Source organism: Dichotomopilus funicola, assembly GCF_033296635.1.
Source record: "Dichotomopilus funicola strain CBS 141.50 unplaced genomic scaffold C8A04scaffold_36, whole genome shotgun sequence".
Taxonomy (NCBI): Eukaryota; Fungi; Ascomycota; class Sordariomycetes; order Sordariales; family Chaetomiaceae; genus Dichotomopilus; species Dichotomopilus funicola.
In genome coordinates this window covers 134,096-154,861 of record NW_026944057.1, presented here as the reverse complement: position 1 = coordinate 154,861, position 20,766 = coordinate 134,096, and the positions used below count along the sequence as shown (strand labels likewise).

The 20,766-nt window shown below is 53.5% G+C and overlaps 9 protein-coding genes across 9 annotated transcripts; 3 read left to right on the top strand and 6 right to left on the bottom strand.

Annotated features, from left to right (window-relative positions):
* Positions 1–171: 171 nt before the first annotated feature.
* Positions 172–1,719, bottom strand: C8A04DRAFT_12584 (uncharacterized protein; the record flags this gene model as incomplete). The annotated part of the gene is made up of 3 exons (XM_062777386.1): positions 172–347; positions 414–898; positions 1,142–1,719. The coding sequence occupies 3 exons, from the start codon at positions 1,717–1,719 to the stop codon at positions 172–174; spliced, it is 1,239 nt and encodes a 412-aa protein (XP_062636530.1).
* Positions 1,720–2,571: 852 nt separating this feature from the next.
* On the bottom strand, positions 2,572–4,596 carry C8A04DRAFT_37701 (Cupredoxin; the record flags this gene model as incomplete). The annotated part of the gene is made up of 3 exons (XM_062783981.1): positions 2,572–4,003; positions 4,063–4,144; positions 4,317–4,596. 3 exons carry the CDS (start codon positions 4,594–4,596, stop codon positions 2,572–2,574), a joined length of 1,794 nt encoding a protein of 597 aa, XP_062636529.1.
* Positions 4,597–7,559: 2,963 nt separating this feature from the next.
* On the top strand, positions 7,560–8,378 carry C8A04DRAFT_29174 (SGNH hydrolase-type esterase domain-containing protein; the record flags this gene model as incomplete). The annotated part of the gene is made up of 1 exon (XM_062780909.1): positions 7,560–8,378. One exon carries the CDS (start codon positions 7,560–7,562, stop codon positions 8,376–8,378), a length of 819 nt encoding a protein of 272 aa, XP_062636528.1.
* A 2,160-nt stretch (positions 8,379–10,538) lies between these two features.
* C8A04DRAFT_12653 (uncharacterized protein) lies at positions 10,539–12,263 on the bottom strand (the record flags this gene model as incomplete). The annotated part of the gene is made up of 3 exons (XM_062777408.1): positions 10,539–11,002; positions 11,093–12,056; positions 12,138–12,263. 3 exons carry the CDS (start codon positions 12,261–12,263, stop codon positions 10,539–10,541), a joined length of 1,554 nt encoding a protein of 517 aa, XP_062636527.1.
* A 1,181-nt stretch (positions 12,264–13,444) lies between these two features.
* C8A04DRAFT_29172 (Chloroperoxidase) lies at positions 13,445–14,364 on the top strand (the record flags this gene model as incomplete). Its single annotated transcript, XM_062780908.1, has 3 exons — positions 13,445–13,541; positions 13,617–14,162; positions 14,225–14,364. 3 exons carry the CDS (start codon positions 13,445–13,447, stop codon positions 14,362–14,364), a joined length of 783 nt encoding a protein of 260 aa, XP_062636526.1.
* A 626-nt stretch (positions 14,365–14,990) lies between these two features.
* Positions 14,991–15,972, top strand: C8A04DRAFT_29171 (uncharacterized protein; the record flags this gene model as incomplete). The annotated part of the gene is made up of 2 exons (XM_062780907.1): positions 14,991–15,831; positions 15,929–15,972. 2 exons carry the CDS (start codon positions 14,991–14,993, stop codon positions 15,970–15,972), a joined length of 885 nt encoding a protein of 294 aa, XP_062636525.1.
* Positions 15,973–16,095: 123 nt separating this feature from the next.
* Positions 16,096–16,628, bottom strand: C8A04DRAFT_29170 (uncharacterized protein; the record flags this gene model as incomplete). The annotated part of the gene is made up of 3 exons (XM_062780906.1): positions 16,096–16,151; positions 16,208–16,278; positions 16,333–16,628. The coding sequence occupies 3 exons, from the start codon at positions 16,626–16,628 to the stop codon at positions 16,096–16,098; spliced, it is 423 nt and encodes a 140-aa protein (XP_062636524.1).
* A 513-nt stretch (positions 16,629–17,141) lies between these two features.
* On the bottom strand, positions 17,142–18,507 carry C8A04DRAFT_29169 (uncharacterized protein; the record flags this gene model as incomplete). The annotated part of the gene is made up of 2 exons (XM_062780905.1): positions 17,142–17,611; positions 17,715–18,507. 2 exons carry the CDS (start codon positions 18,505–18,507, stop codon positions 17,142–17,144), a joined length of 1,263 nt encoding a protein of 420 aa, XP_062636523.1.
* A 499-nt stretch (positions 18,508–19,006) lies between these two features.
* C8A04DRAFT_29168 (uncharacterized protein) lies at positions 19,007–20,679 on the bottom strand (the record flags this gene model as incomplete). The annotated part of the gene is made up of 2 exons (XM_062780904.1): positions 19,007–19,494; positions 19,629–20,679. 2 exons carry the CDS (start codon positions 20,677–20,679, stop codon positions 19,007–19,009), a joined length of 1,539 nt encoding a protein of 512 aa, XP_062636522.1.
* Positions 20,680–20,766: the final 87 nt, after the last annotated feature.

The following is a 20,766-nucleotide window of genomic DNA, read 5'->3' as shown; positions in this document are numbered from 1 at the left end:
GTAAGGGAGTGTGTTGTCTCGAGAGAATGGAAAGGTCTACTTGTTGCGGCATGTTAGTGACAGTTAATTACGTGTTTTGGAAAAAACAACTTATTTTGTTACCAAGATTTCCCATTTTCTTCGAGAATTGAAAATGTCTGTCATCCCTTTAATTTTCCTGTAGGGAGCTCGTCACGTTGCAAGCCCAACTCCCAGCCCCCAGAGATTGTACAACCAATACTGTGACCCAAGCACCTCAAAATCGTCCCACCCCCAACACAGCCAATATCCGCCGGCCCCTTCCTCGAGGCCAAGAGGCTTCCACACTTTCTCCCTCCAACCGACCTGCTCCACACTCCCTGGTTCCCCTGTCTCGCTTCCCACCTTGACCTTCTCTACAACCCTCCGTCCTTTCAAGCCTTCTTCCATCTCACCTTCTGTCCATCGTTGGGCAAAGACCTTCCACCCGCCCTGCTGTATCGCAAGGCTAAATTCCTTACCCGGAGCAGGACCCAACGTTCGGAAAACATCCTCGATCGGATGAATGAAGAGCGTTTCGACCGCGCCCCGAATATCAGGTCCACCGTTCCCATCTGGCGGCGGAAGATAGGCTTGCATGCTGATGTATAGCCGGCGAAGGTGAGGGAATGTGGTGGGGATGAGGTCGCAGAGCCGGTGGAACTTGGTAGGCTCGATAACTGACTCTGACGTGGGCGGTGTACCGATGTGGCGGTCCCAAATGGATGTCATGGTTGAGTCGTGGAGACGGGAGGGGTCGGCAAAGGTCCAGAGGAGCTCGAGGGAGGTAATGGTGGGGAGGTACCGGGGGGGTAGCAGTTGCGGGAGGTCGAGGAGGAGTGGGAGGCTGGAGATGTGGAAGGTGTTGGTCCGGAACAGGACGTCCATGCCATCCAGGTAACTAACGAACGTTTGGTTAGATATAATCTTTGCAGTAACATCTAGCGTCTCTGGTACTCTGTTTATACTCGCATTGATTAAACACATCCAGCTCGTAACGGTCCGAAACGGCCCGGAACGGCCCGAAATAGTCTGCCTCGGACCGATCGGACGAGCCGTACTAGGTACGAACAAGGTACCCGGGACATGAGGGCCTGAAGAAAGAAGAGGACCCCCATCTAAAGGAAGGGTCAGTTCAACTTACGCTTGCCGAGAGGCCAACAACCACCCGAAAACGCCTAGGAGGCACTCATCATGGGAAGATCGGTCGGGGGACTTGCATTCGCAAAATGCGGCAGAAGGCGGCCGGTACCCGCTTCGATGCCCAACACCACTCGGAATGCAAGCGTCTTCCCAAGCTTCAACCGCGTGCCCATTCACAACCGATTCATTGTCGTCCTTGGGCCGTATAACTCTGCGATGACACACACAACTGAACCACTGCCACTGCTGGGGCCGTCGGTCGTTGCGAACGATGCCGCCTCGGAGGCTGTTGGTGGCCCCACTTGATTTACGAGCTGGGAGCTGTTTGCGAGTAAACGGGTAGCCGAATTCCAGGTGGATGTGTATAGTCCGGTTGCCAAAGGCGTAGCCTAAAATCTGCTGCCGCAATTCCACTGGGAGCTTTTGAAACAGGCCGTAATTGGATGCCAAGTCTCCGTTTGGTGCTGAAATGTTGGGCCATTCTGTCCGAAACGGCGGGGCCGGTGGGGGATGCTCGCAGTTCTGCTTCTTTCTAGGGAACATTTTGCGCTTGATCCATTTTTTCAGGGAATTCGGCATGGCGAATTGGTGGCAGTAACGTACCTATTTCATGTGCTTATTCGAGGGGACGATATTCTGCCCATTGGGCTGTGAGAGGGAAGATGAAAGCCAGAAATCGGGGTGGGCGGCTGGCGCATTAATACCTGAGCGTGCTGTATGAAGGGTACATACCAGGTACTGTACATACATACATGTCCCAGCTTACCTACTTATTTTAGTGGGCGATACTTAGGGGATCAGCGCCCCATTACCGCCACCGGTTAGGTACCTACCCTCAGCTCAGTGCCCGATGTCAGATTCTCCGCACCCCACCAGCGGATGGGTCGTCACTTCCGTAGTCACTCCGTATTGGGAAAGGTTTTCAGCTCGCACTGAAGGCTCATTGAAAATTAATTACTTACATTGGATGTGTATTTTCCCCGTGTAGTCGTGGCTTGAGTATCAACAATCTGACATTTGAACCGATCAGAGCATTTTATCCTCTTGCCGTTGTTTAGCATGTTACGAGCGTGCGGTTCTAGCCGGTGGTGCTTTCTCAAATTTGTGAGACGCCCTCAAGAGTGTGAAACTTGGAGGTTGATAACTTTGATCGTAGAATCTCAAACATTTTGGTTTCTAAAACTTCTGATTGGAGCCTTCGGCACCCGATAGTGCTATCAAAAAATGCGTAAATATTCTCATCGGTAATTTCCTAGTAAATCGGTAATAAAATTGCCTACCTTCGCCTACCATCACTCCGTCCTGCCGCTCATTTCCCCAAAGCGTGCCGCTCAAAAAAGCTGTTTCCGTTTGTGCTCTGGCCCTGAATCTCAACTCACTCACTCTATGATCAACCATCACAACCAACGGCCCGAACCACCATCCCGTACATCAACCAATCCTCCTCACGGCCGGCAGCCCATCCCACTCCATCTCCATCCTCTTCCGCAGCCCCGAATCAATCTTGGGTAAATACGGGCTCGTCGGCACATACGCCCGCCACGCCTCACAATTCGGCTGCATCTGATCCAGATGCATCAACTCCATAATATCCGCCTTCCTTTCCAAAAACTGAATCCCTAGTCCCATCGCCACATGCCACCCAATATGACAGTGCATCAACCAACACCCGGGGTTATCCGTCCGAAATGCAATCACTAACCACCCGCTCCCGGGCATCTGCGCGACGTCCCGCCGGATCGGGTTGTCAAACTGCAACTGGCCGGCCATGGTCGCCGCATCAAACGTGCCCGCGCCTGTGCCGAGCACGAGGAAGTCATGCCCGTGCAGGTGGATCGGATGCGGTAGAGCAAATGTGTTTTGGACCACCCAGAACGTCCAGACCTCAGGCTCGGGGACGTCGACGAGGTTGATGGCACCCGGGAATTGAGCGGTGTTGTTCTCCAGTACGTATTCTAGAACCGGGTGGTCCCATTCGACGGAGATGGGGGTGTTGCGGACGCGCCATTCGAAGACTTGGCCGCGGTCGGTGGTGGGGAAGGCAAGGGAGACGGGGAGTGTGGAAGGCTGGAACTCGGAGGGTGATACGGTGCGGGTGATGAGCGGAGCGAAGTTCTTCTCGCCGTCGCAGCCTGCGGTGATGGGCGTGCCGCGGTTGGTGGGCAAAGCTGTGGTGCTGGCGCCGTCGTAGTGGAAGATGCCTGCGGGGAAGGGGTTGCGCGAGGAACCGCAGTTGCCGTTGGCTTCGAGCGTCGCGTTGAACCAGTAGTTGCCCACGGGTTGGTTGGCCGTGATGATGACGTCGTAGCGCTGGCCGACCGCGAGGAAGAGCTTGTCGCGGACGACGGGGGTGATGGGGACCAGGTCGGTGGTGATGACTGTGAAGGTGTGGCCAACGAGGGATACGGTGAAGGAGTTGTCCACGCTTGGGTTGATGATCCGCAAGAGGTGTTTCTTCCCCGGTGTCAAGGTGATCCGGTCGTACGCTCCACCCGCGCCGTTGGGGTTGATGTTCTTGCCGCGAAAAACGACGTTGTCGCTGTCCGGGGGTGGGCCGTTGCTGACCTGCTCCGCACGGAGATGCAAGCGGTCTGCAGTTTCATGGTAGTAGTCACCCACCATGTATGGCCCGAGGTCGATGTCGTAGTTGGCCGCTGCCGGGCCGTGGACGACGAGTGCGCCAACAATTCCGTTTCCGTATTGACTTGAGTAGTGGCTGTGGTACCAAGACGTGCCGTATTGGGTAACGTGGAAGTCATACGTCTTCATGTGTCCGGGAGGAATGGGACATTCCGTCACACCGTTGGCTCCGTCTTGGTTGCTCTCCCCGAACTGCCGGATACCGTGCCAATGGATGGAGGTGCTAGGTATGTTAGAATCTTGATGAGGCACATTTAGTATCCTCGCTCAGTGGCAGCTTACCCATTATCTTGCATGTCGTTGTAGACATTGACGACGACATAATCACCCCAGTCAGCTTCAATTGTCGGTCCGGGGAATTGGTCTGAACCGTGTTAGCGATCATGAGGCAAATATGAGTGGGATTGTCATTGTCATTGCGTACTGTTGATCAGCAGGGCCGGTTTGCGAACACCATCGGGACCCAACCAGTTCGTGACGTTAGTAATGTGCAAGTCCACCTATTTACCAAATGTTAGCCGAACATAGTAACCCACAACCCGTTCCTCCTGCATCGTCAACGGAGGGTCTTACGTTTCTCGTGTTGAATGCGGGCGGCGTTGTTGTCTCGTAGTCGGTATTGATGTTCCATGTGTTCTTCCAACAACCCCGGTTTGTGGCATTGTTTTGACCACAGGGCTTCCCGCCTGGTATGATGGTCTGCCTTGGGGCAAGGTCAACGACCCGATGTGGCTGCAGAGGGGAGCATAGAGCGGTTTGGATTACGAGAATGGCAACCCAGAAAGCTGCAGGGAGCGAGAAAGGAGACCAGTTCATTGTAGTAAGAAAGAAAGAGGTGTCAAATTGTAATTTTGAAAGTGTCTGATAGATTCCTTTTGCAATCTTCAAGCGGCCCAGAATATGCCTTTATAGTTGTACAACGACACCATTAACCTCTATCAAATCCTAGTTGCCCATCTCCTCCGCCCGAAATCCTCTCACTATCGACGGCCTGCATGGGGAGTTATTCCCAAGACGGAACAGCAACACCCTCCTATCTCATACTTCTCGGTTGTTCAGCCTGTCCCGCGATGCATGCCTCCATTGTGAAGCCAGGTTATGCCTAGGGAAAGGAGTACAGGACGGGACATGGGACAGGGGGACGCGCCATTATCCCGTCCCCCCATTCGCACGTCTCTAACCCGTCGGTGAGCCGCCATGGCGTTGTTCGACGGGCCCGTATGGTGCCATACACGGGCTACTCCGCGCAGATCGAGGATATTCGGGCCGTAACACGTTCTCTGACCCTGCCTCCATCTCAATGATAACCCGTCCCACCTTCCCGTCTCTTCTTTCATACCACCTATCAGAATCTTTTACAACCACTTTCGATGCATCCTGGTTCCCAAAACACGGGATGAGCCCAAGCCACTATGCATACTAAACCGGGGAAAGTTGTCCTTCAAGTCGGCTAGCAGATCAAGCGGCAAGGAAGAGGCCGACGCATACTTGGATCTTTTGATGCGCAGGGCTCAGAGAGCGTCCGACATCGCCACATTGGTAAATCTTGCGCACGCGCAGCAGGGGGCCGGTCCTTGTGGTTGGCTGTTGTCGAGCCGTGTTGACGGATTCGGGACCGCTCTCGGGGGGCATGGACAGGTTAGTTTACGGGAAACTCCATTTGCAAGAACGACCAAGTTTGAATTCTGGATTCGTTGCGTTCATAAGTAGAATTTGCGTTTTGGTAACGTACAATTATTCATTAATGGGAGTACTTAGTTTAGCGATTAATTACCTAGCTTCTGGGTGTTGGCGGAAGTCACCATGTTAGCACAAAAGTAGGCTGGCTTATTCTCAAATTAATTGCATTCCATCTCCCGGGCTCCTGGGTTTCTCCTTAGTGAACTGCCGATGTCGAACCCGGGAGTTGGGACGCGTCCCCAGTCTATTTTTGGCGTGCTTTCCTGCAGGTCCAGCTCCTCCCCCTCTCCCGAGAACACGGGACATCGACTTGGGAAGAACATCCTCTACATTCATTCTCTCCTTCTGTTGCAGCAGGGTAATTAAAAGTCCCGAGCAGGAACCAAGCGGGGAAGCCCCAACTAGCCACCACTGACCGATCGATAGTGTTTCAGGAAAAGACTGACGACTTTCTTCTTCGCTTAAGGGCGGGCTATTGATTGAGCAGTGCAGACACGGCAAATAAATTAATCGACACACCCGCTGTAACCCCGTACTGTGTCACTAGAGCCACAAGCGGAAAGGTGTAAGCCTTGTCCATATGGTGTCAAAACCATCGGCTGCCCGAGGAGCCCACCATCCTCAGTTGACTTTCCGCAGTGCCGACGCTAGGAGGCTCCAAGTATCACCTCGGCACCGACATCTCGCTAATTCGTACGCCACGCTTTAGAAAAAGGTGGTTCGGGTATTAGTTGCGAGTACGAGCCGCTGGCCACGGTCTGCGATAAGGAGGAAGAGACCGAAAAAGAGGTTTGGCCGACCCGCCGTATCCGCCATTGGTCAGTCAATGTTCAGCACCATAATTCAGACGGATCATAAGACGGGAAGGAAGTAGAGCGGATGGGTTAGTTGCACCAGAGACTGTCGTCTGGAAACTTATTTGTTATCGATTATTCCAGACTCCTCAAACCTTTCACGTAATTAATTTATGGATTAGGTACCAGATATCCTCAAGCTAACCAAATCAGTTGTAGTAAGGGAGCTAGGCCATTCAAGATTGGCCGATAGTGCCACGGTGGAGAGGGTTTGGAACTTCAACGCCGTCCTTACATTGATGCGGCCGATGTTTCATGGGATGGCACTGAACCTTGCTAAATGTAGCGATTGGACCATCGCCCGGCTGTGTAGATAATTGATTAGTTACCCATCGCTTTCTCATCAAACATTCAGACCAGGGCTAACACCAATTCCACACTCGATCATTCATTTGTCTTTGGGCGGCCTTGGAAGGTTCACCCCCATTGCCGTTCATATCTCTAAGAATCAAAGTTTTGACATTTTCGTCTCCCCCAACCCAGGACCCCTTCCCAACTTGAACCCTAATAATAAGCAAGACTCACGGTGCGCGGCCTCAACTCGATTACCTCGTAAACGAAAAATTCGTTGTTTCATCAATCAAGTCAACCCCTGACACAACGGGTCAACTCAATCTATTCATGATTAATGGCCAAGTTCATCTCGCAGCAATGTCACGACCTCTTCACCAGATAGTTATTAATTAATTATGTCCTTGATTGATTACACTTAATTAATTATTGCATTGGTAAACAAAGCAAAGTAAACACCCAAGGAAACCGACAAGCGGAAGGCGATGCAATGGCAAAATAATACAGTGCCTTCATGTGACTACCCCTAGAAAAGAATACGAAACCCAAAGAAAAAAGAGACAACAAAAGGTCATAGAAGGCACGCATTCCAACTCGGGGCTCGGCTCCCGTTCTCATCCGCGCCGGGTGACTCAGCTCGGGGCCAGCACAACGCCCCACAGGGCTAACCATCGTACACAACAACTGCGCCGCGGTGTTGAAACATCCTTGCTGCCAACGTGGGAGTGACATTATAACATGTTTTCTGGTCGGCTCTCCGGCCACCCAGTCTGCTCTCCCCTTCATATTCTGAAATCGACGAAATATAACGGCCTGCGAGCTGGCTTTTCTTCGATTGTAAGACGCGTGCCAACTCGCAGCCCTCAAAGGCCCACGCGCTCTCCAACGCAAATCCTTAAACCCAAATTAGGCCGAAAGGCTACAACACCAATATCGATCAAAATTCCAGCCAACATGGAACCTATCATAACCGACCTCCGACGGATTTCCAAGTACAAAGTTCGCTCCCATGACACGTCCGAAAATTCCCACATCCCTCTCCTACATTCACAAACCAAAGATGCACCAGAAAACGGGCCTACAGTCGTCCTCATCGGCGACTCCATGCTTGAGCGTATGCTCACGACCGGCAAGGGGGTCAACTTTGTCGAACCATGGCCGTCACACGCCATGTTGACTGACGACACGCTGGGTCGGGTCAATCTCGGACGGGAGACGAAGCCGGAAGTCACCCGTCTGAACCGCGTTTTCAATGCCGGTGTGGGGGGCGACAAGATTCAAAATGTTGCCTACCGCTTGGCTGGCACACCCGCCACGGATGGCGGCGACGGGGAGGAGCAGGAGAAATTATTACCCGGCCTCTTGCCCATGTTGGCAGCTTGTGGGACTGTTAAACTGTGGGTTGTTCATATGGGAGCGAACAACCTGAATCCGAAGCGTGGGTTGTCGGCCACTGATCTGGCAGCGCTGCAAACTCTCATCTCGGCGTTGGGGCGTGTCAATGAAGGAAAGAATAAAGTTTTGGTCACGGGACTGACGCATAGAAAGGACATTTCGCGGGAGCTGGTTGTGGCGGCCAACGTGGGTATCGAGACCATGGTCAAGGGATTGGACGCAGAGATAGGGCCAGCGAGGGTCCTATTTGCACGGGCACCGGCTGTTGATACCGAAAAGCATCTGGATGACCATGTGCATCTTAACCTGGAGGGGTATCGGCTATGGGCCGAACAGTTGGTCGTCGAGGTTGTAGATTCATTGCAAGTTACAGCTTGAAGAGTTCATCAAAATGTCGGAATTAAGTTCTACAATTTGGAACGACTGCAAAGGATCGAATGAATGATGACACAAAGATATCCTGTTCATGGAGACAGGGACACGAGGAATGGAATATGTCAAACCTGTACGGTAACACGAAAAGTAATTAAAATGGTGGTACATTACTTAATTAACTTCTCACGACTGTGTCAGCAGTGACCAGATACCCTCTTGACACATTGACTCAGGACAGTATAATTAGGTAATTGGCCTCTCACGATGGCAGCGGACCGGGGTCGATTTACCTAATTACCTATCTCAACAGGCAAATTTGACATAATATTTAGAATATAGTGTTGTACGGACGCATTTAACGTTCACTTCATGAAGCCGCTATTGATACCTGGAGAAACCAGACTCACTTCGTGATGTCAACAGCTAGTCGCCGTCCATCATATACTTCGGGGACATTGTGAAGCTCGAACCCCTGAGGGTTTGGGTCACTTATAACCACCCCCTTCGTCAATGTTGCGACGGGTAGCGGGTTTGCATTAGTAACTGATCCTTCCCGTTCCCTTTAACATAAATCACAGTATCTCACCTTTTTGGTTTCTTTTACGACAGTGGTTGTCATCATGCCTTTCAAACTCTGGCATCGGCTCTTCGCGAAGCCGTGGTTTCGAAAACCGAATCCCACGCTTCCACGACCTCTTTGAGCTGGCACAAAATTACTCTAGCATCCGGCGGGCTCACCGATGAAGGAACTGACCTAATTACCGCTTCCTACTCGCTCCGGCGCGCGTCCCGGACCGTATTCGCTTCCCTTGCACCACTGCATTTGGAATCACCGGGTTCGAGTATGGTGTCGGAGAAAACTACACGCCTGTGCCTACCTATGTATGTGTCGTTCAACGTCTGAACAGGGGAGTACCGGACATCGACGACGTGGTCCGTTTCATACCATCCGGTCTGCCCGACGGTATGTCTGAGCCGCAGCAACTGGGAGTCGCTGGGTGGAGCTAATTAGGCTTGATGATAACGATGGCACGGCTAAGGATGCGTTGCTTTGGATATCAGCATGAAAGAAGGGTGTGGGCCGCTGCTGAGGGTGTGTTGCTTTGGATATACCTATGACACATCAGGGCCACGGCTTCTGAGGTGGTGACAGGGGGGTGATGGATCGCAACACCAACTCAAGAAAAACGCCTGCCGGGGCTATCCCGGACAGCGACCGGCTTGGGCTATGTGTTATCATACCATTTAATTAACGGCTTTGCTAGGGTTCCTGCCGGCACCTTTGATCTTAGTGATCGAGGTGAAGCGATCTGTGAGCCCCTGTGGCTCGTTCTTTCGGCTTGATTCCACGCAGCCGGAAACGAACTAGGATACAGACACATCCTGGGGGAAAGGTCCCACAAACAGGTTGGAGGGCAGGCGGGGGCGCAGGAATCAGGCGACGGGAGTGTGCAAAACGAGAACATGCCAAGGTCAGCCGCTTGCAGAAGCAGCACTGCCCGTTGAAAAAGGGGCCAACTCGCTGCTTGCTAATGCATCCGTGGTTGGTCGGACGATCCAGACGGTGTGGATGGTAGATTTGGGGCCTCCAGCAGCCAAGGGCATTCCGTAGGGGAGATTTGGGCATTAATTGACGGGAGTGCGTATCCGGCTGTGAGCTGGGTGCCCATGATTAATTAACTGGGCAATCGCCGTAGGAGCCACAGGTGCCAGTGCGTAATTACACACGCCCCCGACCGAGAGAAGCGTACAGCCCACTGAACGTCGTGCGAATTGGGAAATTGTCGCCTTGAGTTCTCGCTACCAGCGGTGGTAGGGGGTACGCGCGAGATGCGAGCATGGAGATGCGAGTTGCTCGCTTGATAAGTGTGTAATAACGGAATCATGGGGAAAGGAACAATAAACTTTGCTCGCATCCGAGGCTGGGCGGAGTACGCAGCTGTTAGCGGTAATAATGAGGAAACATGCAGCAGCCTGACAGGGAGAAACAAAGGCGGAAGTATTTGACCAACCATCAAGACTCTTAAGTGTTCGTGTTGCAGCTTCATTTTTATTTTAATATTTTCAATCAGTACGCCATATTCGCCTCGCCAAGTATGAAAAGATTCCTTTAGGAACGCTATGCCCCCCAACCCTAAGCCGACCTGACTTGGACTCATCCCCTCATCGATGCTTCTCCAGCAACCTCCCCACCTCATACATACTCTCCGGCCACCACTCCCCATTCTCACCCTCCCGGTCCCAGGACAACCCCATCTGCCAGTTCATCTCAACCATCGACTTCCTCAACGCAACAGCACGCCCCAGCTCCCACGCGCCGATGCCCCCAATCCACCAGACATTATCTAGCAACATGACCAACACCAACCAGTGGGTGAAGATTTCAAAGGCCAAATGATGCGCGAGAGTGAGTTCCGACATCGCGCCCATCGCTCCTCCCGACGGCTCGGTGTCAGTCGGCATCAACGGGATGACATCCTGGACGAGAGTGAGGAAACTAGTGGGTACTTTGTGGATGAAGGACATGATGGTGCGACGGGGCATGGGGGAAGGGACCATGGAAGAGATGCTGGCTGTGTAACGGCGAAGCCAGGGAGAGATTTCCGAGAGCATGGCGGTTGGGTCAGCTGCGGTGATGGTGATGTCGATGGGGAGAGGTACCGCAGCGTAATACGGGTATGTGTTGTTCGGATTTGGATTGCTGAGCTGGACACGACTTGTTGGTGTGCTGGGTCTTGTCCCCGGGCATGAGCCGGCCGGTGATTGTGGTGGAGGGAAACTGCTGGCCACAATTTTGCCGAGCATGTCGAGTGCCTCGAAGCAGGATTGCAGAGGACGGGTGTAAGAGCCGTTGGTGTGGGCCAGCAGCTGCACTTCGGCCGCCTTCTCGTTCAGGCGGGTGAGTGCTGGACCGACCGTTGCAGCGAGGATCGGGCCCAGAGGATGGCTGGTGATTGTTGGGCCAGCTGCATCATCTGTCGGAGTCTGCGAGGGTGCACGGTACTCAGAGTGTGCTGCGAGACCGTTGGGCGAGCTGACTGGACTCCCCTGGGGTGAGTTCTTGAGCAGTCCTGCGTATGCCAGACGAACGGCGCGGAACAGGCTCATCCACTGGGGACACCCGGGGGCAAGGTCACCCCCACACGGCTCGCCGTACGGCGCGGTCTTAGCGAGCCAGATCCGGGCGCAGTGGCTGGCGGAACCGTACATGCCCATCATGGCGGCATTCGCCAAGATGTGGTCGTAGTTGGTCGACTGGTGGAGGGTTGCCTGGATCTCGTGCAAAGAATCAAGATGGTACTGGTGTGCCAGCCGCAACAGTTCAGCGACCTGCTCGCGGCGTGCCTCATGATCATACACGTCCAGCGGCTGGTCAATCATATCGCAGCACTTGCAGACAGCAGCGAGCGCCAAAACAGACCGCATAAGCGGCTTGCTTTGGCAGGCTAAGTTGGGAATGCCGATCTGCAGGGTGTACTTGTCTTGCTCACCCACGGTGGGGTGCTTGCTAGTGTGTTCCAAGTAGTGCTTGAAGAGCTCAAAGTCTGCGGGCTCCAGCGTCTGAGCCAGCCACGAGAAATCCGGGGGCTCGGTCCAGCCCTCAGCGTCCTTCCTCTTGCGGTATTGGCAGGAGAGGTTCATCTTCTCGCACCTAGAACAACGCGGCATGGCCTCGTCGCACTGTCATGCAGCCACGAGGCAGCCAGTTAATCGGGGACCTCCCACAAAAGCCAGCCACTCAACGCATGGGGGACTGCGTACCTTAATCCTTCGTGCCTTGCATTTGGTACACCCAAATCTCGACTTTCTGTGGGGTCTGCGGGTCTTGAGCTGGCGTTGCTCACTGCCGCTTAGGCTGGACCCAACCGTTTCGTCGGTCTCATCCATGGGATGGAGGTGAGTTGGGGGCGAACAAGACATGGTTGTGTGAGTTGTTGTAAAATGTGTTGGTGTAGATATCAACAAGTGAACCCCGATTAGGTACTAAGTTACCACCTAGCCAGCTGTGATATCAAACTTTGGTGTAGAGCTAGCTGCCCCGTTCCAGGTTCCTTCCTATTTATGACTGCTAAGATGTTGACGCCTTTTGCATCTCCGGGTCACTACCAAAATAAAGCCAAAATTTCAAATCTTTTAGATTGTCAGCTTCAAGCCACACCCGCCCTTTTCAACGGGGCACCGTGGGTTCTGGGGAAGCGATGGTAGCATAGCCCAGCTTGTCTCCGCTAAACACCGGCTGTGCCCGAGCAGCCCGATGCTTGGCGTGAAGTACCAGACCGCCCTTTTTTGCTGTGTTTCGTCGGAAAAACGTTGATTTTGATGTTCCCGAATCGGAGAGCGGGAGCTTGGCCAGGCCCGGTCCGCCCGGGAGCGTGAGGGGAATGTTAAGTAACTTCCTAGAAGGGTATTTGAAGGTAGCATGGTACTGCACGCTCCTGAGTCATCCAGGGTGATTCATCGTCGAGGTTGTCGTCGAGCACGTGTCGGGGTTAAGGGCGCAAGGGGCGGGTATGCAAGTGCGTATTCGCTTGGTAAATAGTGGGGCTGAGAGGGGCCGATACGCGCGGCCCCACATGCGTATCCATGTCAAAAGAATTCCAAATCGCGAATTCATCAACGACGCGGTCCCCAACATTAAAAAATTCTTCACAAATTTCGCAAGCCAAATACCGTTTGTCAGCCTACACTAGACCAATTTCCCAGTCCATATGCACACAGCCGCGTGTGCGGACCGCGAAACGTGGCACACCCGGGATTCCGGGACGCTATGTGACTGCCGGTCATTTGAGTCTCCGTCCGGCCCGTCGGCGAAGTCAAGTCCCCATTCACTCCGCCATGAAGCGAGACCGAAATACGCTGTTGAATTGAGGCGCAATGGGCAGTACGCGCTGTTTACATCGTGAAGGATGGTCATGGAGGGAAAAGGAAGTAGTGTATAAGTTGATACAATATGGCCGTTCGTAGTGGATGTTTTCGAAACGCAAGCACCGCATCCTTCTCTCCATCATCCGTTCGATACTGCATCGCACGCCGCCAAGTTTAACTTTCCATCACATTCTCATTTTAAGATGAAACTCAACTTTCTCCTCCAAGCGGCGCTCGCTGGCTTCGCCGCAGCCATCGATGAGCCGGAAGGTCATGAGTACCACAGACACCATGGTGATAGTGAGTTTAACCTCGGAACCTTCATCATTCTCCATTGCGTATGGCATGAAACAACCAGCTGACACAAACGTCCAGGCCGTTCTCCTTGCCCCGGCCTCAATGTCATGGCCAACCACGGCTTCCTCCCCCGCTCCGGTCTCAACATCGACCTTGAGGCCGTCCGAACCGGCGTCGTCGGGGCCTTCAACTTCGAATACACCGCGTTCGACATGCCATTCCAGCAAGCCGTTGACTTCAAGTTGACCACCACCGGCAACAGCTCCACTTTCCACTTGGCCGACCTCGCCAAGCACGACACCATCGAGTTTGACGGCTCTCAGTCCCGCAACGACTTTGCTTTCGGCAACGACAATGACTTTGACCCGGTCATCTGGCACTCTGTCGCCAAGAACCTCGGCCTCTACCACACCGGCCCGGCGAAGGAGGACCAGTATGTCACCATCGAAGTCGCTGCCCGCGCCCGCGCCGCCCGCGTGAAGGAAGCCATGGCCGCCAACAAGCACTTCAATGCGTCAGAGGCCCAGATGATGGGTAGCCCCGGCACGACTGCGCTGTACTTGGCTACCTTGTGGGATGACGAGGCGCAAGCGGTGCCCAAGAAGTGGATCAGGGCTTTCTTCGGTATGTTTCCTTTGAGAATGCGGGGTGGTTGCGTGAAGCATGTGATGCTGATGATATTCCAGAGGAGGAACGGATCCCGTATCATGAGGGCTACAACCCGGCCACTCGCTTGCAAAAGACCGGTGCGGATATTGCAGACTTTTTTGGGAAGATTGTGGCGGTCGATACCAGCACCCCGAAGTGCAAGCGGGGGCAATTGTAAGGCAGTACAGAGGAGTATGTACCCTTGCTCCTTTGAGTTACCAGGGGGATGATTGTACCCAGCCCTTGGATTTCCTTCGTTGTTTACAGCGTGCCCAGAGCCGAATGCTGTGAGAATATTCCCAGTGTCATAGAGTCACGATCTCATACATCAACTACAACTATTTAGCCATCCTTCATTCCGCATGACCAAATACACGCATGTTTGTCAATCTGATTTGCAACTCAAAGCTAACATGCTCCTTCGCCCTCACCCGATTTTGTGTGGGAATTGACCACGGTCTATGCTTTGCGTACCGCTCATCCACTGCCTAGTAGCCCACAGCTAGTATAAAAGGAGTGAAGCCTTCCATGTAAACCGCACGGTCGCGAGGCCGGACAGGAAGCACGGGCGAGCAAACGAAGTTTCCGTTCACCCCTGCATGTTATTGGACGCCAGTGTTTATTAACGAGAGCAAGCAGTGAGGCCTACCATCCACGCATCCAGGTAACAAAGGACCCCGCTCAACTTCTCAAAAGTCGTCCCATATCGACATGGTAGAAACGACGTAGCAAAAAGGCTTCACGTCATTTCCTGTCCGACACTTCATATCCATCAATCAGCAACATTCGCACATCGCCCCTACAATGGCTCCGGTGGTTTGCAAATGTGGCAAGTCCTTCAAGGCAGAGGCCGCAATGCAGCAACACCAACGCGACTCTCCAAAACACGAGAAGCAACCAGAAATCTCGATCAGCCCGGTACTAGCAGCCCAGGTTGCGCTGACGACGGCCACCCCCACGACTGTCGTATCCAAGACCGAATCCGCCCTCCGTTGTTCTTGTGGCCAGTCTTTCAAGCATAGTCAGGCCTTAGCACAACACAAGCGCGACTCTCCAAAACACCAGCAGCAGCTAGAGACTTCGACCGGCCCGGGACTGGCAGCCCACGTTACGCCGACTACGGCCAGCCCCACACCGGTCGTATCCAAGACTGAATCCGCCCTCCATTGTTCTTGTGGCCAGTCTTTCAAGCATCGTCACGCCTTAGAACAACACAAGCGCGACTCGCCAAAGCACAAGGGGGCGGAGCCTCAGCCACCAAAGAGCCAGGATGGGGGTCCCGCGGCTAACAAAGCTACCTCTACACAATCCGTTATCACCCCTATTACTTCATTCTTGCTTGTCTGCAGCTGTGGCCAAGTATTCAAAACACCAAACGCTAGGACTCAGCACCAACAAGACTCGCCAAAACACCAACATGAACGGCCAGCTTCTAAGGCCACCGTCGAGTCTCATGTCGTGAAGGAAGGAGAGTCACCCTCGGCGACAAAGAGCACGAAGAAGAAAGCGAGCTCGAAGAAGAACAATACCAGACGTGGCCCTCCGTATGGTTCGGGATACAACCGGTGGGGCGTCGATGGAAGTAGCTACAGCGGTCGGTATCAGAGCGAGGGCGAAGACTATGGACTTTGCGACAAAGACTGTGGTTGGTGTGGACACTGTCTTGACGATCACCCCTGGCTCTGACGGTGAGGGAGGGGGGTTCGATAAACGCGCACATACTGACGACATTACACGGATAGCGGACGGTGGGGGTATGGGTGAGCCAGTTGTGGTGATATTGTGAATACTGGAGGTGCTGTATGTACATACATGAGAGCAGACATATTATGACCACTCCATCAGGGTTCCTCGGGATTCCATTCCCATGTACAACCTAGCTTGCTAAACTCGGGTTTCCTCCATCTTCTTAAAACGGCCCCGCGGCGTCCTCGTCGTCGGTGAACCCACAACCCCCCAGACGAGCTGACCTCGAGGATTAGTACAATGCGCTGAGCCGATTCGTGGGTCGACAACCGTACCTTGCGTGCAATGATTATCCGTATAATGTCCGCTCACAAAACAGTCGTGTTGCTTCGAATAATGCCACCCGCTACGCCGCTGTGTCAGTCTCCTCCGGTCTCAGACAGTTTCAGGGAAAACTTACCAATTCCGGAACCCGTTGATGGTAATACACTGCCCAGAATAAACACACCAAAAGTCGTACGTATTCCCTTTCCTCATGGACAATTTGACAGCATATTTCGTGTTCGGGCCACGTCGGCAGTTCACGTATGTGGAACCGCCGACGATAGTGCAATGTTGTGGGCGGACAATAGCCCGGGCGTCAAGGAGTTCGTCGGCCTCCGCCGTCACGTTTAGGGCTGGAGCAAGGTCTGGTGTTGGGCTAGCAAACAGGCCAATGGGAAGCAGGGCCCCAACCAAAAAGGACTTGAGGTGCATGTTGAGAGTAGTGTTCGGGGGGTAAGAATAGAGCTGAGAAATCGATAGAAACCGAAAAGTAACCCTACCTACCGCCCTTACAAAAGCACGTCAACGAGGTTTAAATAATCCGACATTCACGAGACAAACGGGGAAATGCCCATCCGCTCTCCCGATATCTGACACCCCCTATCCAAGAGGTAAAAGCTCAAAATAGTCTGTCAGGGCTTATGCCAACCGCCAAGTCGTGCTAGTTGGAGGGGCGTGGCAGTGCTAATGGACAGCCTAGGCTTGGCTCTCCAGAACCCACGACAAAACGCCCTCGCAGGTTCCCAAATCCGGCCATTAGTGCGAGAGGGAACAGATTCGGTGTCCTTTCAGGGAACCACACTGACGAGGCCTTATTTAGTTGACGGCAGTCGGAAAACTCGGATTCATGCTTAGCCCCGGATGGTATCCGGGGCGTCCTACTATTGAAGATACAGAATTAAATCCAAGTAATTACGGATATAGTAATTAATCATGCGATTGTGTTCATGTGTAGTCAAAAATATCTAGGCTCAGTTCCGGTGCAAGCTTCTCCAGCTTATCCCTCGCCCCAGTGCTCTCAATCCTCTCCGCATCCCACATCACATATGCAGCATCCCGCGTCCAGTCCGGAATACACTCGCCAAACAATAAACTGTACTTTCCCTGCCACATCAATGTCCAGGCCAACGGCGGGAAATTACCCTGAGTGCCCAAGTGTGACTCGCTATCACCTCGGAACGGCAAGGGGGTGCCGATGAGTTGCGCTTTCTCGTCTTCGTCCTGGTACCTTTCCCAGCCGGCCTGGTCCAGGCAGCTGAACTCGTCAGCATCCAGCCGCAAGTCTGCCGGAAGGCAGATGGCCTTTTGCATGGTGGCAACCAGGCTTTCGTGATCGGTAACCTTGAAGAAAATCTCATGTAACAGTGGTATGCCTCGGGATGAGGTGCCCATGAGGAGGGACTGACGATTCACCACTTGCGAGGGGGGCACAGTCAGCACAGGGCGCTTTCATCTGTTTCCCCATGCCCAGGTAACAATTGAACGCAGATGTTTAACAGGAAAATCCTAAACACGTACCGTTGTCCAACTCAAATGCGCCGTCGGGTGTTGGGGGTCGAACCTGGTCCGCAAATCGTGGATGGTCGGGATGAAGGTCCGATTCGATACTGTCAAAAATGCGATCGTATTTGAGTGCGGCAAAGTAATTGACGCTAACCAACTGCTCAATTTCCCAGGGAACCAAGGTATTCAGGAGGTCACTAATCCTGATATCTCCTTCCAAGTACCAAGTTCTGTATGCCCGGCTCGGTGCGTCGTCTTGGGATCCAAACATGCGACAATACAGTTGAAATCGGTAGAATGCACGAAGAATGCGCACCCGCTCGGTTTGGCTTATGGGAGAGCGTGGTTCCCCCACCGTCCCTGTGTCGCGAGCCAGGCCGTCCAGGGCCCATTCCACGTACTTTTCGACCACGGGTCGAATGAGGGAGTGATACTCGACCACCATATCAAGCACTTCATCATCGGTGAGCTGCGTGTCCGTGGAAGGTTGCGAGTGGCTCGCGTCCAAAAGGTGACGGAAGTCGTCCAGTGCTTCGTACGTCTCTGGCCCCCTCTTCTTCAACATCCGCACATGGTTGAACCGATGGAGAGCGCGGGCAACGATGACGGCGCCGCCCAGGGTGCGCCGCAGGCTGCTGCGAAGAATGGTCGTGCGGTCTAGCAAGTATTGCTGGTAGAAGATAGCTGAAGCTTGGATGATGGTGAATATCTCCTCGAGGTCGAGTGTGAGCAGAATGTGTCGCCGGATCTCGGGCGGCAGGGACTCGAGACGGGAGATCGAAGGTGGTTGGGCGTTTTGGGCAAACATCTTTGAATGGGTCGATCTACCAGACCGCAGGGGCGCCAATTAATTACTGAAGCTGGCCAGGTGGTCTTTTTCTAGATAGGTAGTTGCAAGGTAGACAGAGAGTTAGGCCCTGGGAGGGCCTATCCACGAAATGACGGGGTGCTGAACGATTATCAAGAATGAAAGCCGAGTTGTTGTTTAGCCACCTTTGACTCACGACAAATGTGGCAAGGTGCTGCTGCGCCATCCTGGCACCTCACTCAGGCTGCAGTGGTTCGGGCAGGGGTCGCAACCAAACATCATAACTCACTTTATGTCGGCCAAACACTGCGTAATGCCCGGCAACAAGAAGATAAATTGGGATGAATCCCGACTATGGTAAGGAAAAGGGCCCCGTAAAATCCGATGCATTTTCTCAAAATTTATTAAGCCTCCCTTTAGTTACAAAATGAGCCAAGCCCAGCGATGAACCCAACGACCCCCTCCTCTTCGACAAGTGCTTCAACTTAACCCGCGGATCCTAGCTATTATACCAGTCCCAGCGGTCTTGGATGGTAACACTTTCGAATCCATCCGCTGCCGTCCGCAAATCGTTGTCGGTCATGCTGCCGACAAGCCGGGACGCTTCCCAGATGACTAGGGCTCGCTCCGCCCACCAGAACGGCAAGCAGTCCCCAAAAAGGTCGCGATACCTGCCCTTGCACAACACCCCCCAAGCATATGGCGCCAGGGCCTCATCATCTTTACGTCCGTCTTCGCCCGAAAACGGCATCTTTTCTCGCGCCGTGGCTTTCTGGCTACGCTTCAAGCTCTCGTCCCGTACGGTGTATTGCGCCTGGATGCTGAACACGTCCTCCTCCATCTCCATGGCCGCTCCATGCCGCATTGTACCGGAGAGCATTTGAACGAACTCATCCGAAGCCTCCGCGTCACCCTTGCGTAAAAGATCCCAGAAGTGCGTTACGCCGAGGGTGCTCGTGCCCAGTTCGAGAGAGCCTAGATTCACCACTTTCCCAAAGGTGAGCATATTAGTGAGCAATTACATGACCTTCCCTGCGATGGCCCCCAACAAGAACAAAAAATGATCTTATGTTTGGTTGCCTGCGATGGGGCTAGGAAAGAAAGAAGGGGCTTTGGCTTACTATCGTCGAGCTTCTCGAATGTATCGGGAGAGACAGGGGGCTCATAACCATCCACATACCGAGGGTTCGTAGGGTCCAACGCGGTTGTCATCTTCTCGAACGCTTCATTGTACGTCAGGGTGACGAATAGGTTTACGCTCCTGACCTCTTCAAGCTCCCAAGTTTCCAGCCCATCGAACACTTTGCACGTGTTAGTGAACCCTTGTTCCACCATCCAGCCATCGACCCAACTGTTCGCCTCCTCGGCCTCATTCTTGGCCCCAAACATGCGGCAACACAGGTCGACCCGGTAGAGCGCACGAAAAATACGTATTCGCTCTACCCGGGTTGGCCAGGCGATTTCAGCCTCGGATGAAGAGTCACTGCTTGAATCTTCCGTTGTGTCGTCCTCCGAGTCGCTGTAATTAGAATTCTCCTCTCCCCCCGTCGATATTGCGCTGGGATCCTCCGACTGTTCTCCTTGAGGTGAGTGGATTGCAGGATCATCCGGGTGCTCCTCGTGAGGCAGGTTGTCGGCATCACCCAAGCTCTGCCCATGAGCCGGCTCCGTGGCCAAAGTGAGATGTTCATATTCAGAACGACATTTCCCCAATTCCAAGTTCCCCAAGGCCCAAAACGCAAATGCATCGCCCACAGGCTCTACCACCTTCGAAAAATGAGCCGCGATTGAGACTACCTCCGCGTGAGTAAGTTGCACCGCCGAGTAGAGGCGTGCCTCGTTGGCATTGTGCGCGCGAAGGAAGGCATCGACGGCTTCCGTGGCCCCAGGCGCACTTCGAGATGGGAATTGCCGGAGCGCCTCAAAACGCAGGAGAGCGCAGGCGGATATGGCAGCACTCCCGATGCTGAGATCCAAGCTGTTGCGCAGTATCGCTTGCCGGTCCAAGCAATATTGTTGGTAAAATACAGGGGAAGCGAATACAATGGCCTTTAAGTCGTCGAGATCAAAGTTGAAGAGGACCTGGCGCCGAATCTCGGGTGGGAGCTGTTCCAGGCTGGTTGCCTGGACTGGGGACGCCATGGTTCCATCACCGTGGGACAAGTTGGCCATCTTGTGCGCAGTGATATTATTGGCAGCTAATCGGATGTCCGCGAGTAATTATGCGATGAAAAAGATGCGGTCTGGGTCTCGCTGCGC